Genomic DNA, 17895 nt, shown 5'->3' with positions numbered 1-17895 from the left:
GATTGCACCTTTAGTGTACGAACAATTACAAAAATCCTACTAGCCAGTGTTATTCTATGTCAGTTTTTCACATAAGGTATAAATTAGTTTAAGAAATTTCGTAAGTAATAACTATATATTTCTATAGCTCATTGGATTTGTAGTCTCTCTCATAACCAGGCAAAAGCTCAGTGTTCCAAACACTAATTGCAACAGTACCAATATATGGATATCTGCATTTGAGCTCCTTTGTAATATATGTGCAATGGGAATTTTACCATTTGTTTTAGCAGATGTGGAACCAATCTGACAGAACCACCTTAGTAATCTGTTATAACATTTTCTATTTTTCATAGCTGTTTATTTATCCTAGTTTCATGCTTATGAAATTGGCCAAAACCCTGGAGTGCTACAGAAAAAAATAACAGCAAATTTGTGATAGCAGAGTTACCTATGGTATGGAATGGGCTTCCACAGGAGGTGGTTTAAGCCCCATCAGTGAGGGTGTTCAGGATAGGCTTGACATGCACATGGTAGGCATGTGGTGAGCGGAGCCAGCTGGAGCCGAGGGTCAGACTAGATAGCCCAGGAGACCCCTTCTGACTCGCTCTGTTTCTATGTTTCTAACTTCATGTAAAATTTAGTCTGGCAGAGGCTCAGCATAAAGTCAGGGCATATTATTTTTCATTTACAGGTGTCCAGATTCTTCCATCTGTAAATTTCTGTCCTTTAAAGATGCAGCGTCTCACACCGGTACAGGAGTTGGGGGCAAGGGACATGCAAGCTGATTATAGGGGATGGAGACCTATAATTTAATGAGAAGCCTACATGTCCAATACACTAACTTTTGCTAAACATATACATGAACATACAGACAATGGAAAGCAATATTTTTGCATTTGGTGAAAGCCACTGAAGCAAACTTAGAAACTATCATATATTTTAAAGACTGTATACTTGTATCAAATTTTCCAGGTTTAAAAAGAAAGATATTGTCTAATTGTGTTGGAAATGCATTACTGGATTATAAATATGAAATAAGTATTAAAGAATTATAGTACACTGCAGACCATTTTTGCAAGAGGTTTTTTTTTAAAGAAGGATGCATGAACACAGGAGAAAATGTATTGCTGTGTTATTATTTTAATCTTGTACTGAGTTCAAGATATGTTTAACCTAAAAGTTATATTAGATTGTAAACATTTAGGACACCTTCTTATATCACTTCTTGCTAATCAAATCCTTACAGTTGTAATCCTATATACACTTACCTATGAGTATGTTGCATTGAATTCAGTGGAGCTTACTTCTAAACATTATCTAGGGTTGCACTGTTAGACACTTGTGGGGAAGCAGTCAGAAAATGGCATGGACCCATGTCTCTGCAGTGCTCAGATGGACTTGTGTGAATCTTGACTTAGCCCACTTTTCACATGGGCCTGTCTAACATGAGGGTCATTCACACAATATAAAAACACACAGTTTCAATTATTTTTCTCTAGATATTATTAAGATGGTGAGATGAAGAAGTGAGAAAGTGGCCTGCAATTTCCTTTGCTACAGATTCCTAGGAGAAAAAAATGGATTGAGAATGTGGTCCGCATTCCATTCTGAGTAAGAAGTTTTGAAAAAGAAACAGAGAAGCTGAGGGCAAAAAGGCTGGTCTAAAATTGGGCAAGAGAGGATGGGGCAAGAACATTTTCCCACTCCGTTCTTGTGGCATCTCCATAGGTGTATGAGTTTTTAGTCCTACACAATGAACTCATGCCCAATAAGTGTAATCATAACAGTGGTGTACTCAGCCAGAATGTCAAATAAACCTTGTTCTGAAACTGCATTTTGTCACCACATGTGTTACTGTAATTTTTCTCTGAATTGGAGGCTGCCGACAGAAAGACATGAGGATGATTATTCCAAGGAAACAAGAGTGGATTATAACTACATTTTAAAACCACCAGAACCTTTTAAAATGAAAGATAGAAAGCAAGCTAGGCAAGGGGGAAAAAATAAATTCTCAACCCACACCACAGTTCCTCCTTTCACAGCCTTCTAAACGCGTAACAGGATGAAAACAAAAACAGTGTTAGCAGGCTGGCACAAAAGGAAGCAAACTGCCAAGCCGGGGCTATTTCCTCACGCCTCACATCCATGTTGAGCATGTTTCCAAACAAGAAAAAAAAATGATGCAAGCACCCGACCCCCGAGTCACACAGCAGGCAAAGATTTTAAGAGAGTGGTGTGAGGAAAGGCAGAAATAGAGGAGAACAGAAATAACACTGACACACACAGAGCAAGCAACACGCACGTACCAAGCCTTGCAACCTGCTATTCAAAATTCCCCCACACACGCCTGCACTGAACGAGGATGCGCAACCTTGGGGAGCCACACCAGCGCTACGAGGGGGCAGTGGGGAAGCGCTGGCGAGGGAGGCCAGAGAGGCGACCGCCGCACCTCCCACCCCACTAGCCCTCCGGAGAAGTTTGCATGTTCGCGGGTTACCTGTTCAGCACCGGTGGCCTCTGCTTCTTCGTGCCCCGCTCCCTCGTGGTCTCCTCCTCCCTCCTCCTCGCCTTCTTTCTCCACCTTTTCTTCTCCCCCCTTGTCTTCCTCAGCTGCCCCTTCTCGGTGCTCAGCATCTTCCGGCCAGCAGCTTGCCGCAGGGAGCGGTTCCTCCTGCTGCTGCTCGTCCTCAGCTGGGTCGCCTTCGCCTTCGCCCTCGCCGCCCCCCGCCTCCTCCGGCAGCGGCCCTTCTTCTCCGCCGGGGTCCTGGAGTTCGGGCTCCGAGTCCGTCTCCCAGGTGGAGTCACAATCTTCCACCGTTGTGGGCTCCTTGAGGCTGACCCCGCTCAGCAAACTGCCCATTGGGGAGGCAGCGCGGGAGCCTCCCCCACCGCCCGGGCGGAGGGAGGGAAGGAGGGAGGGACGACTGCTTGGCTGGTTGCTCGGCCGGCCGGGGAGCGGGCTGCCAACGCTGCCTCCTTCAGCGCCGCTGCTGGGGCATGGTGGTGGCGTCGGCGCTGGGAGGCCACAGGCAATGAGAAAGCTGAAGACGACGACGAGGCGGCGGCGGCGGCGGAGGAGGAGGAGGCAGGCGCAGACGGCAGGAGCGACAGCAGTCGATGCTCTGCTGCGCCTCCTCACAGTCCCCAACCCACAAACACGCATGTGGGGGGGGGGGAGAGGAGGAGCCGAATGCTTTGGGATTTCCACAGGAAACACTTAAACCCAATCCCTCCTTCAGCAATCGAGGTAAGAATGAGGAAGCTGGGCAGCGCGCTTCGCTATGAGCCGCTTCTGCACAACAGGCAGGGGCGCTTGGCACACATAGAAGTTTCCACACACAACGCACGTGTTAGTCCTTTCGGTGTCTCCCCCCTCACCCGCACGCATGCAGGCTTGTAGGCCTGTGCAAAGCCAAGGAGACGGAAACGGTGTTGCAGTAATATTCAGGGCACCCCTCCCTTCCTCCCGGCTTCCCTCCATTCTGGCACAGAGGCGGCCCGTGCCTTGAACACCTGCTGCTCCCTCGGGGGGCGGGCGGGGGGAGGACAAAAGAAGCCTTCAGTCCCTCTAACTCAGTCTGGTTTCCAAACAGGCTGGCAGCAGAGTTTCTGGCAGGAGTCTTTTCCAGCCCTAGTTGGATATGAAAACCCGAGACTGCAGGCGGGATAGAACGACAGCAATGGTTCAGGGGTATGTTACTTTTTCCCCTTCCCTCACAGGACTCCTCTGATTCTTGTATCAACATGATCGGTGGAAAATCAACAGGTGCACATCTATACACGCTGAGAACAGCGTTGCCTGTTTCATTTCTCCCTAGCATGCAGTTGTTAAAAGCATACCAAAAAAGCAGCAGACTTAGTTATACAAATTATTTAACTGCAATCACGGTACAAAATATCAGTTCTATTACACAGAGATTTATTACAAACATGCTGAGGTGTTTTTAATTATTCAGAAAACATGAACATCAGTACAACATTGAAACAGAATGATACATTCTCTTAACCCATAGTACCTCAGCAAAGTTACAGCAACTGATACTAGTTCCAGAAGGAATTTGCCTCCAGAAAATGTTGAAATGTTTTTTTCATGTGAGTTTATATGATGCTGCCAATAGATTTTGTTCTTGTTTCTCTTGCTTATGAAAGAAAGGAAGGCTTGCCATACAATGAAAAAGCAGCTTGACTTTGCCTTTTAATGAGCCTTAAATAATACGAGATTTCTCAGGACTTTTGCATCATTTACAAACTCTGCCCATGACTTGAGAATATACTCAGGTCGTTATGCAATAGGTTTGCATTTGCCCCATCTAATATCTTGAGCAAAGACTCTTTAGTGTACTTTAACACTTGCTGTTTTGTGGAGATTTCACTAAATAGCCTTTCCCTGAAGACAAAAGGCTTTGGATACCAAATCGGTATGTGCAAAATAGGACAGCATGAGTTCAGCATGTGTATGAGACATGTATGCCCTATTTTATGCTAAGTCCCCATTGACTGATTGTTCTGATCTGTTTTTACATGTTGATGGGCATATCTCTTATCAGGCACTTCTCCCAACACTTTCCCCAACACAGCATTGACCTTTCAGTGGTTTGAAACTGTTCTACTAATAATCAGCACACAAGGGACCAGCTTTGGGGGCTCCTGAGTTGCTTTAACTATGAGTTCAAAGTGGGTTAATTTTCTGGTTGACTGTTCTCTAGCTGATACATATGAATTATATTAGACAAATAATGGGGCTGCATCCAGTCCACTGCTACTGATCACAATTGTCCTGTGATTTGGATTTCCAAGAACACCTTCTTCTCAGAGTTGACCCGACCATTTGACAGTGAAGTGGCCACCCCAGATAGCAGATCTTGGAAGTCAAGAAAGGACAGTGATTGTTAATTATTTAATTTGTTATTATATTTTAATATATATTATATAGGGATGGAGAGAGGAACTTGGAGCTATTCTGCTTCATGTGACAAAATAACTTTTTATGCCTTAAGCACCTTGACTTGAGTGTATGCAGAGGTGGGTGCCATTTGCTGCTCCACTCTAGGCAGCAAAATACCTTGGACCAGTCCTGCCTATTCTGCAAAACACAACTTGCCTTCAACAACGAGGGATGATCTATTAAGGGCAGTAGCAATGTTGCAGATGGCCTCAGCTTTTTTTTTTGATACTTTCCATTTTTCTTTATTCAGAGTCTGACAAAAATGGACACTTTGCCAAACCATTGTAGATAAATAGCTGGCTCCATTAATGTCTGTGGGTGACCTGTTACTTCTTGAATTGAAACCATAATTTGGCAAATTTGAAAGCATCATAATACTTTCATAAATTAGAAGCTCCAAATATAAAAAGTTGAGAATCATCAGGATTGCGGCTAGTGATTGTGTTCAGTCTTTTCATCAATGACCTGGAAGAGGGAGTGAGCAGACTGCTGATCAGTTTCACAGATGATACTAATATGGGGGCAGTGGCCATGACAGAGGAGCAGGTACTCTGGATCCAGAAGGATTTGGACAGACTGTGGAAGTGGGCTGGGGACAACAGGATGGTGTTCATTGTGGATAAGTGCAAGGTCTTGCACTTGGGGCATAGGAATGGGTGTCATAAGTAAGGCTTCTAGATCAAGAAAGATATTACTGCTACTCTGTATGACTCTTGTGTTCAGCTCTGGGCTCCACATTACAGGAAGGATATAGCCAGGTTGGGATCTGTTCATAGGGCCACAAGGATGGTGGTCAGATTGCAGGGAAAGCCATATGAGACAAGATTGAGGAACTGAGTATTTTCAGCCTGTTGGTGACATATAGGTACCTGGGGGGGGGGGGTGCCATGCGGAGGTGAGTAGAGACCTGTTTTCCCTTGCAGAGGAGGGCAGGACACATTCCAGTGGAGCAAAGCTCAGGGATCTATTTAGACGCCAGGAAGTACTTCCTGACAGTTAGGACCCCAAAGGTATGGAATGAGCTAACATGGGGGATGATTAAAACTCCATTGGTGAGGGTGTTCAAGGATAGACTGGACATGCACATGGTAGCATGTCATGAGTTGAGTTGGCTGGAGCCTGGGGTCAGACTAGTTGACCCAGGAGGCCCCTTCTGATTCAGACTGTTTCTATGTTTCTGTTTTGTTCTCTTATCCTTATCTATTATCCTTACCCTTTGCTGCCTAGTACTTTTTGCAAACTTAATAAAATTTTATCTTGTAAAACAATTGGTAATGCTTGAAATAAGAATTAAAGTTTTATAAGGGATGTTTCATAGACTTAGCATTTAAGGAGAAGCCAGATGTTCTGATACATTGTGTTCTTGGGGCTACTTTGCTGTATAATAAGTCCAACTGGGCATGATTGAGATTTAGTCCTGCATTCCCCTTACTCTGATAGTACTCTTATAATATCTGGGAGGGCTATAATTAATTTCAAAGCAAAATCATCTGTTAACAAATTAATGAGATGATGTTGTTGAGCCACTGCAAGGTCCTTCATGTTGGAGTTAACTTGCAATGCAATCTCTTGAATCTCTTGGGAAAAAGCAAAGAACAGAGGGGAGAGCTTACCTCTGTGTAAGGTGACTGGGAAGGCATCATGTTACCTATAGCTCTGACTGTAGCATTAAATGCTTGGTATGGCACTGATTCAATAGTTTTTCTCCCACTTGCAGCTTTTTAATGGTGTCATCAAGAAGGGCCATTCCAAGTGATCAAATGCCTTGCAAGCATCCATCATTAAAATTGCAAGGGGCTATTGGGAGCTCTTTTTTAAGTGAATTACATTAAGCAGACATTTAATTGGATTGGCCAGTTGTCCACAAGACAAAAATCCAGCCTGATCTGAGGTGATGTAGGATGTTTACAGTTATTAAACCTATTTCCCAAAGTGGTAGTAAATAGTTTTAAACTTTGGTCCAATGGTCCTATAGGTATGCCTATACCAGTCTCAGGTCTTTCCCTAGTTTCAGTATAGAGATTGTTTCATCTGTTAATATGCCATTGAAGAAATTGAATAGGAGAGGTATTTTTTGTAGAAGTCTCCATAGGAACTATGTTGTCCTGATTCTTCTTATTTTTTAATTTGGTTATTGTCAGCTGATTTTTCTAACACCAAATGTCTTGGTGTAGCCATCTTTGGGTTTACATGAACAACTGAAATGCCTAGCATATACATTTTTACATAGATTTTTAATTAAAAACAGGTTACATGTACAAATTCTTTAAAAATACAGCATCACACACAGATTTTAAGAATGTAAATATTCAGTATACATTTTGGTATAAAACAGTCATGCATATTTAAAATGGTATAATATTCTAAAGAATTTAAATTCTAATATATGACATTTTAAAACAATTTCAGAAATGGCAAATCTATATAAAATATATACACTAGATACTCTATTGGTGGCCATTTTGCTTGCTTGCTTGGATTACTCTACTCGTATCACATTGCCTACATATCAGTATCTTTGGGTTTATGTTCCTCATCTCTAACCTTAACTAATTCTCTTTAGCTGAAACCAGCACTATACTACTGTATACAACTGTTGGTTTATATTATTGATACGGAGTTTAAGAGAATTTGGCAAAAGTTTGGATAATATTTCTACTTGAATAGGCCAGATTCCTTCTCTCCCATGCAGGTTTCCCTTATGACTGCTTTCACTGTGTCCCATGTGACCCTACAGCCATCTCTCCTAGAGCATTTGTTTTAAAGTAAAATTATATGCATGTTTAGATGGGGAAAAAACCTCCAGCATTCTCCAGCCGGAATGAGGAATGCTGGAAGTTATATGACTTTTATCTGTCTACACTTGCATACCATTTCACTGTAATTCTCTCTTAATGCTATCCTATCGGTTCTGTATGACTGGGTTGAACCTCCAGGTGCACATAGTGCGATGCTGGCCAGAGATTTTAAGCAGTGCCATTAATTGTGATCTGTCAATCTTGCAGCTTTGATTTCTGATCTTGCCATGGCTTGACTTGAATCACTAAAGCATAGTTAAGGTGTGTGCATATTTGCGATATCCATTGTGATATGGAATGTGCTCCCTAGAGCGGTACGCCTGACGCCATCATTATATGCTTTCCGGCGCAAGGTCAAAACCTTTTTATTTAGCCAATATTTTAAGGCTAATAGATTTTAAGTATTATTATAATAATTTTAATTTGGTTAATTTATTTTAATAATTTATCTATGTCAGTCATGGGATATTTAATTTATTGTTATTTGGGATTTATATATTGTATTTATAGATTTTATTGTAAGCCGTCCAGAGATGAAAGTGATCGGTGGTCTTGTTGTTGTTGTTATTCACGAAGTCATGTCCAACCCCTTGCGACCCCATGGACCACATTCCTCCAGGCCTTCCTGTCCTCTACCATCCCCCGGAGTCCACTTAAGCTCACACCAACTGCTTCAGTGACTCCATCTAGCCACCTCATCCTCTGCCGTCCTCTTCTTCTTTTGCCCTCAATTGTTCTCAGGATTAGGCTTTTCTCCAGTGAGTCCTTCCTTTTCATTAGGTGGCCAAAGTATTTGAGTTTCATCTTCAGGATCTGGCCTTCTAAAGAGCAGTCAGGGTTGATCTCCTCTAGGACTGACCGGCTTGCTCGCCTTGCAGTCCAAGGGACTCACGGGAGTCCAGCACCACAATTCAGAGGTCTCAGTTCTTCGGCACTCAGCCTTCCTTATGGTCCAGCTTTCACAGCCATACATTGCAACTGGGAAAACCATGGCCTTGACTACACGCACTTTTGTTGGCAGGGTGATGTCTCTGCTTTTTAGTATGCTGTCTAGATTTGCCATAACTTTCCTCCCAAGGAGCAAGCGTCTCTTAATTTCTTGGCTGCAGTCTCCGTCTGTGGTGATCTTGGAGCCCAGGAAAACAAAATCTGTCACTACCTAGAAATGCTCTAAATAAATAAAGAATAAATAAATATCTTGCAGATAAAGTATGTGCAACCAAGGATGGCAGGATTAATCTCTCTCCATGAATCATCCATGGAGAATTTATCCATGTTCTTTCACATTTTGCTTCTAGCTGAATGACCATCCCCATCTATCTAGTTGGTCTTCTCTGATTGCAGCTGATGTCCCCATGTATTACCGCCTCTCTTTCCTTAAGTGGTTGATCAGATAAGACTGTAAGCCATGAACTCTATGGCAACTTTTTTTTTAGCTAACTCGGACCTCATTTGTCCTAACTATGTAACCTTTATCACCTTTAGTGAGACAGTGCACTGGTTGGGAAGAAGAAAATATCTATGCAAAATGTTAAGACTGTTACAGACTAGTATTGCCTGGCTGTGAAAAGGGATTGCAAGTTATAAATTATAACTTAAGGCAGATTAGAAATAAAGTAGACAGTAACTTTATTTAGCTGTCAGAGGAAGAGAATATTTGTCATAATTCAGGTAAAATAAACAGCTTCAAAATGTCACTTAATACTCTCAAGCTTGTTTGCTCAGAAATAAGTTCTTAGACTGTTAATGGGTTTTTCTTCCATCTAAGAACCAGCATGGCATGGTTTGAGTGCTGGACCGGAAATTCAAGTGATCTCAGTTTTAGTTCCCACTTGTCCATAAAGCTCAATGGGTGAGTTGAGGCCAGTCACTCACTCTCTGCAAAGATAAAATGGAGTGGAAAAGGACTATGTGAACTGCCTTGGATTTTTTGTAAGAGGAAAAGGCAGGATATAAATAGAAAATTGTTATTAAAAATGTGTCCTTCAGAATTGCAGCCTTACTTTTTGTATTTCAAAAATAAGAATACTTACTTTTTGTATTTCAGAAGACAGATTGGCTGTCCGTATGTTGGGCATAGCTCATAAAGGTAGTTGGTGTGAGTTAAATACATGGATACCCCATTATGTGTAGACCACCAGGTTCCAACCCTGATAGTGTTGCTATGCTTTCAGCAGCTGCAAAATAGGAGATTGATCTTGCTCTGTGTCCTGTTCCCATCTGCAACATTGGGACAGCCCCTTTTGTGTGGAATGCTCTGTGCTTTGGAACTCATTTGGCCTCAATTCTTACAGTACCAGAGAGAATTATAAAAGCTTTAAAAATTCTGCTGAGTGTTTGATCTGATCTGAGGCCCTCAGTTGTGTTGTTATGTTTTATTTGCTCTGCTGTTATGCTGTTTGTTTTATTATTGTTTTGTAATAGATTTTTATATTATTTTGTGAACCATCTTGGAAAACTATTTGTGGGTCAAAAATGAGGTAAACTTGTTTTGCTGAAAAACTACATTAATATTGAATATTCTGTTGCATGCATTGTTTTTTTTTTACTGCCAGAAGTGTAGCCTTCTTATACTGCTGATCGCCCAGAATGTTTTCAGGAATAGTTTTAGAATATTCAGTATCAGTTGATCTCACTTAAAAATGATTCTTAGAACAAAAGCATAATTAACAGATGTAATATAATCAATGACTGATCTTTTCTGTGTGAAAATTATTAGAATCCTAGAATACTCCCAACTGAACAATAAGAAGACAATTGTGAAAAACCTGGGGGATATTAAACAATTAATATAATGAATTGCATTATAACTGCTTGAAACCGATGGTATTGATTTAAGCTATATGGTTTACTTATACTGCCATTAATGTAAGTGTCTTTTCACAGTATTACTTATAGGAATCTGGATAATTGGCAGAGTGGTTGTGTCGATGATGAATTATACCTGGCTCAATTAATATTTTGTTCTTTGATAAGGTTATATAGCATAAAGGACACTCCATGTACTTAATACTGGATATACCATTTCTCTGGGGAAAGCTAATGAAATGCATTTTTGATGGAACTGCTGTCAAATGGATACAAAATGGGATTAAAATTAAACAGTGTAATTATGCATTGTGCAATGACTGGTTGTGAAGAGATGTCAAATGGGCTTCTGAAAGGAACACCAAGGATCACTGATTCATTAACAACTTGGAAGGTGAGGTCAAAAATCCCACCAATCCAATATTTAAGTGATAAGAAGCTAGCAAGAGCTACAGTTCTCATGAAGCATAAGAAAGGAATGCAATGTGTTCTGGACAAATTGAAGAAATTCGATATATGAAGAGTGAGGTTTAATCAAGATCATGTAAATTACTTCTTGTAAAATCTTAAAATGTGCAAATGCAGAACTAAGGCATGCTTGATAAACTGTGAATAGTAACAGAAAAATGTGTGAAGGCTGTAGTAACTTAATTTGGTTCCATTTAATATATGATATCTAGCAAGGAATAAAACATCTGAATAGTTCTCATATCAGGAGACATATTCCTGATCCTGCAGCAACAAATTAAGATAATCTATTTGTGTCGGCCTTATCATTTGCCCCTTGTCACTGATCCATGCCTGCAGAGCTCAGATAATGTTTTGCTTTTACCAATATTTTGTATTCTAATCTAATAAAGTATCTTAAATGGTTTGTCTGAATGATGATCAAATATTTCATGCTAAAATGCTTTATATTCTGATCTCAGATTATATTTTTCCTTTGTTGATCTTCAAATAATAGTCTAATATTTTCTCTAAAAGATTTTGAGTAGATTTACATTAAATGGGCATTTTAGATGTTACATCTTCATTTATAAAGCTTTCTAATGCTTCCAATCACTATTTGTCCCTATAGAAACTATAAATATAGTATGCTATCCAGGGCACAATCTTATTATTAATTTCATTTCTATACTGCCCCATAGCTGAGCTCTCTGGGCAGTTTACAACAACATATAAAACAAAACAATAAAATATAATACAAATATGCATGATTGGACAATAAAAGTCCTACTACTCAGGCTTGGTGGGAGCTCTAGGATTGTTTCTGTTCCAAAGATGCATAGAATTGCACCCCATGTATTTAACAGGGGTAGATTTGCAGTTCCAACATAGGAACAAGATGAGAGAACCCAGCATAACTAATACACTGTGCTGTCTTGCTCTTTAACTGTGGTGTGCAATGCTCAAAGATTAAAAGTTAGCCTAAATCATTAATCACTTCTGCAGGAAAAGATATAAAAGAACAAATTTCATCACACATTACCATGAATTCTATCATAACATTACTAGCTGTCATTGTCAAATGAACCTTTGCTCTCAAGAATTTCAGAATATGAACTACAGGGCATTTGGTAGATGCTGCTGTTCCAGATAACCGAGGCAGTAAAGTCACCATGAAATAATTTACTAGCATTCATGTGACTGTATGAGGGAGACACTCTTCTCAGATGCATTATGGGCTGGTTGAGTTTTCTTCGTATCTGTTGTCACTTACCATGTGACCTAATATCATTTAATGAGTTTGTCCATTAGCAACAGTCAGTGAGGTGGAGCATGGAACAGAAAAATTCACAGCTCTGTGTTATGTGGGTGAATGTTCCTAGACATCACAGCAGGAAAGGCAGAATTTGCCACTAAGGTGCCATTTTACCAGTATCTCTTCCCTTCTGGAAGACCTGTAATTATAGGCTACCTTTTTCTCTCCTCAACCATTCTAAAGGATTTGGTAATATCACAACTGCATTCTTTTGAAACACGGTTTTAGCCAGAATTTGATGTGTCTGTGATTGGGCAGATCATTCAAACATAGGCACCATGCCAAAAAATATTTTGCCCTTTGATGGCTTCACTGTAAGAGTTATTCTTCAGTTTGTATAAAAACTATTTCCACTTAAGTAAGGCATGACCCTCAAAAAGGCCTAAACAAGTCAATAACTTCCTGATGCACAAAACAGTACAGGCATTATGGCATGTTGCTACAGATAACTTCCCTACCCTTCTATAAATATTACGCCTTTTTTCCTCCTCACTCACTCCAAGTTTAGTCCAATGTTGTGCTGTCTGAGATGCAAAGAGCTGAAAACAGGATTGCCCGATGATAATCTCATGCTCAGTTGAGGAAGCAAAAAGCACACTTTAAGCTTGATAGTAAACATCTCAAATTCTGACTGAGCTTCACTGGAAAATAATTGCAACAGAATCAGGCAGTGTGGGACCATTCAGACTGATTAAACTGCCATCAAACACTCCTTGCATCATGTTTGGCTAAAAGGGAATATGCAAGGTGGTGGGTTTTTGTTTTTTTGTTTTTTTGGAAATTAGAGACAAAATTGCTGGAAATGCAATTGGTTTTGATGGTGACCATACCAGTTACTCAACTGGTTGCTGTAGCTGACAATGCCTGTAACAGTAGCCTGATTTACTACAAACTGCAGGTGATAATATTTATTTATTTAAAACATTTCTATGCTGCCCCCATCGCAACAAAGCCTCGGGGCGGCTCATAATATGCTATGAAAATCTTCACCTGATGATTTCTGCCAAGTGAGGTGCTGTTAAAGGTGCAGAAACAGCTTTTTCCCTCCTTGCATGGTAAACATACAGCAAAATATGTTTGAATAGTAATTTAAAATCTTATTTGCTGGTGAGAGTTTAACCCTTATCTGAATGATGATGCTTAGGCACCAACATCAGACCATCTGTAGACCAAATTGTGGCAGATCAGGCAAATTCTCCATGTTTACACCACTTTTTTTCCTACTGCTCAGTTAGGAAATTCAATAATTAAATGTTAAATTAGGAACATCCTGGGTTGAAGAATGGGACCTTGATGGCTAATGCAACACAGCTTGGCCCTTGACATTAAACTAGCTTTGGACAAAAGTGCCAGGCCCTGGGAACTGACAATTGGCTCATTGGTATGCATTCTTTACTAATAAGAATAGAATGCAGAAAAGGGGTGCCAGGTTAGAATGCAGAAAAGGGGTGCCAGGTTTAACAATCAAGGTGTCATGAGGTTAGTACCCCATTAGATTTTTAGTAATTTCTCAGCATCATAAAAAAGGATCATATAGCATTCAGACTGATGGTAGAACAATTAGCTTGGTAATGAACAAGGTATGCCATAAGATAAAGCAATAGAAGGGCGTTTCAAAGAAACTGCAAGATGGGCCTTTATTTGCAAGATAGGTTGAAATCAGAAAAATCATTCTTGTCTTCTGAATATGTATGCAACATGTTTTTATATGTATGTTATTATCATTTTCTTAAGAAGTTTGAAATGCAAGGCATGCAAGGCAAACATACAGATATGTTGGTTTAAATAGAGATGTAACTGTAGGGATATTAACATAAATTTATGGAATTAAACTGTTTTAAATATTTAACAGCCTGAAAAGAGCATTGAAGGGAAATTCTGAATACTTGAAATCAAGACGAGCTCATGTTCATATTGACTATTGCTGAAATGGATATTGTTTTTATTCTTAAAAACCTTTGAGTTAAGATATTGCTCTGTCTGAATTATGTGTTTGAATCTGTGTATGTATAAGCTTTGTATTTAACACGAGTATGCTGGTATTTTTATAGTAAAGAAGCAAAAGACAAATCTTGCCTCAGGAATTGTTTTCTGCAAATAGAAACTCTGTATGACCTATATCCAAGGTAAAGAGATTTATCTTACCCTGTGAGGGTATCTGGTTTTGAGAGAAATGCAATTACGTGTAGTTCAGCAGGTAATTCAAGGTTGCTTACATACTGGGGACATAATTTGAGAGAACCTCTGAACCAAAGTATATGCCACAGAATGGCATCTCAAGGGAGAAACATCTTGAATTGTTTCCTTCATTAGCTTAGCTTTTGCCCTTCTCTTGGTACCACTGCCATTAGAAGCGTGTTTGGTTGAAGACCCAAGAGAAAGCTTTAGAAGTCTCCCTGGAGGGATGTTAGGCTGTCTCTCTTGGTTGTCCTTCCACTGCTAAGCAGAGACATGTTTATCCAAACACATCTTTGACCTGTCAGCAGATCCACTGCATTGAGTGCAATTGCATTTCTTAAATGGTGTTTTCCTGTATTGGTTTATGATTGTTCTAATTATGTTCTTATTTTAAATGTTGCTCTTTTTCATTGCTGCTATTAGCTGCTGTTAACCTCCTCCCCGCCCCCCCCCCAAAAAAACACAAGCACACACACACCCCTACCTGATGCAGAAAGACCTGCACTGACTGCTTCTCTGAAGCTGTGAAAAGCAATAACAAGGGGAGGGGAGGGGAGCACCAGGGTATGAGCTATCCTGGCTGCATTCCAGTTTCCTTTCCTTTTTCTCCAGAGTACTCACAGTTTTTAATAAAAGCTACAGAGGGGGAGATGTGGGCAGGTGACCATCTTCAGCAAATGGCCATATGTGACTCATGTGCACACTGTTCATTGAATGGACACTAATGTTCAAATTTCCCCCATTTATTTTTTAGAAGTATTATAATACAACATGGGCCACTCAGGTCATGGCTGACAGCTCTGTAAGTGAAATGTACTATCTGCTCCAGCCATTGAATAAATGTTTGAGTAGATAAGCCAGGTGCCCTCCAAACCTGGTGTCCCAAGAAACCCCCTGACCTGTCCAACACTAAGTTCAGCCATGGCCAACCTTTGCAACTGATCGTATCCAGGTTTACTCAGAGGAATAGGCAAACCAGTTTGATGTTAATTTCACTCATACAATTAATATGCCTGTTTTGCAGCCACAGGACTCTGATGATGGGGTAAGAAGGAGAGAATTGAACTCAGTGGGCTGTTGGCACCTAAGTCACACTGGGTTAATTTCCTTGTCGAGCTGACAGCTGCCATTTTGAACATGCAAATAGTGGCAGTAGCAGCATACTTACAGCTTGCCATATTGTCTGAACCCAGCATCATGGGCTGTTTGGAGGAGGGGTAGGTGACCCTCAAATAATCCATTGCTTATTTTAGAGTTATTTGAGAGTTGTCTGCTCCCTCAAGCCACCCATGATGCTGGGCAAACAGTACCATGCAAAAAGGGGGCCCAAGGGTGCATGGCATGACACGGCAACCACTGCAGAAGGCTATCAGTGGCTACTAGCCTTGTGAGCTGTGTGTTTGCTACTTTATCAGAGGTGGCATGCCTGAATGCACCAGTTGCTGAGGACCTGGGCAAGCTGGGGCAAGGGCAAGGTGCCCAATTTGACTTCTGGGGACCTTACTGGGCAGAAGGAGGTCTTGCACCCGTTCTGCTTGAGGCATCTTAGATGCTTGAGAGCTGGACTAGATGGACCTTTGGTCTGATCCAGCGTGGGTTTTTTATGTCCCTGTGGTGGGGTGGGGTATCATGTACTTGCCAGTGCCTCTTCATGCCTTCTCTGTCTGTCAAAGAAGGCTGCCACTGCCACAGAGGGAGTTCTGCTGCCACACTCCACATGCCAGTCTCCCAGTCTCTTAGCAGAAGATCTTCAGTCATCTAGCCCTGATTTAGAGTTTGGCTTCTTCTTCCAGCTACAGCAGATTTGGGTGGTTAATTCAAATTGACTTGACAAACTTGACCTCTGGGGACCTTACCGAATTTGAATCAAGGTGCAGTGAAATGAGGAATTAAGAACAATGTTTTCAAATTGTAAGAAAGAGAGCCAGTCCACTGCTGAAGATTATATCTGTCTTGGGATACTGTATGTATTGCCAAAGGGATGCCACAATTTGGTACTGTCCTTTACAGTTTGCAGCACCAACTTTATTATAGAGCCTGACCAGCCATGAGGAGGCACATTTGTACAACAAAATACACATCTGGGACCCTGAACCACTGTCTGGGTAATAGAGCGGTCCCTGGAAATACAGAATTTGGCCTTCCTGCTGCTTAAATTGTCATAAGGAAACCAAAGGTTATCTCTGCCCGCCTGCACCTGAGCACATCTGCACACACACATGTATTCTAAACTGGCAGACACTGATTGCGGGATCAGTCCATTAGTGCCTCCTATGAAACTAGAAATATTATTAAAAGGTGCTAACAAGGTTTACAGATAGGGTTGAAAATAATGATATAGAAAGCAGTAAGTATAGCTTTGTCAGTCAGAGCTCATTAGATGAAATGACACTCAGGAAGCATGGGTGTTTTCCTGGGTCAGCTAATGGAGTCTAAGAAAGTGGAGCGGGTGTGTGGGGGAGAGAGGCGGAGAGACAGAGCAATGGAAAATGTTCTGGGAAGTGACAGAGGGTAACAGATAGTTAAAAGAACAGCTGCTGTTTAGCAGTTACAGTCACTATCTCAGCCAGGGGAACATTTGTTCAACAAAGAAAGCAAGCGATGTGCATTGAAGTGACATATTGTGTAAAATAACATAAGCAATAGCATGTAATGGCAGAAAGCAGTGGGAATGGCTTTGTCCATGAAGTGCACAGTAAGACTCAGTGAGCCTATTGCAAGACTGCTGAGTGCTAAAGGAATGGTCATATATTGTCAAACAAACTAGGGACAGAGAACAAGATTGTCTATTTCCTTAAGAGCAGCAAGCCCTATGAATGGTTCGTGGTGAGGGTCAGTTGAAAAGGAGCCTGCAAACCAGTCTGTTTATCAATGAGCCTTTGACTGGTTACAGTGGCTGCCAGCTGTGTGGTCCTTCAGCCAGCAAGACAGTCCCACTCTAGACCCTCTCTTCAGTGCTACTTCAGCTGCCACTGGCGGTTTACTTGCTGTCCTGGCTGGTGCTGACTTCTTCAGACTGCAGAGAGACAACCAGTGTTTTTGAAGGAAAAGCATCTGTTTCCTTCCTCTTCCCTGCTCACCACCCATAGAAGACAGCTGCTGCAATATTTTTTGCATGGGTGTGTTTCTCTGAGCATCACCACTTTGGCTTCTGTGAAATAGATATATAACAAATATCAAACAATAGATACCTTGTTGGGGCAATTAAGTGTTTTGGCTGCAGGGGAGGGTGCAGTTAAATCCTACCTTGGTTTTGTATACATTTTCTTGACCAAATTACCTGTCTTGGAACCTCATCAACTTGCTTTCTGTGAAATTGGTGTTGAAGTACAAAACAAGAGTTTCAAAAGAGTGGTTTTGTGTTCTGGAGCTCAGACTTCCACTCCTGCTTTTGTATTCAGGTTCTTTGGCAACCCACATCA

The 17895-nt window shown here is 41.1% G+C and overlaps 1 protein-coding gene across 2 annotated transcripts in view; it reads right to left on the bottom strand.

The window, feature by feature from the left end:
- The window catches only part of OGFRL1 (opioid growth factor receptor like 1), a 22542-nt gene extending 19700 nt beyond the window's left edge, over positions 1 to 2842 (bottom strand). For both annotated transcript variants that reach the window (XM_044421604.1, XM_044421605.1), the window contains exon 1: positions 2480 to 2842. In XM_044421604.1, coding sequence (XP_044277539.1) covers positions 2480 to 2842 — 363 coding nt within the window. The remainder of the gene's footprint in view (positions 1 to 2479) is intronic.
- Positions 2843 to 17895: the final 15053 nt, after the last annotated feature.

The sequence above is a fragment of the Varanus komodoensis genome, unplaced genomic scaffold, assembly GCF_004798865.1.
Source record: "Varanus komodoensis strain SLA01 unplaced genomic scaffold, ASM479886v1 scaffold12, whole genome shotgun sequence".
Taxonomy (NCBI): Eukaryota; Metazoa; Chordata; class Lepidosauria; order Squamata; family Varanidae; genus Varanus; species Varanus komodoensis.
This window is presented reverse-complemented; position numbering and strand designations above follow the sequence as displayed.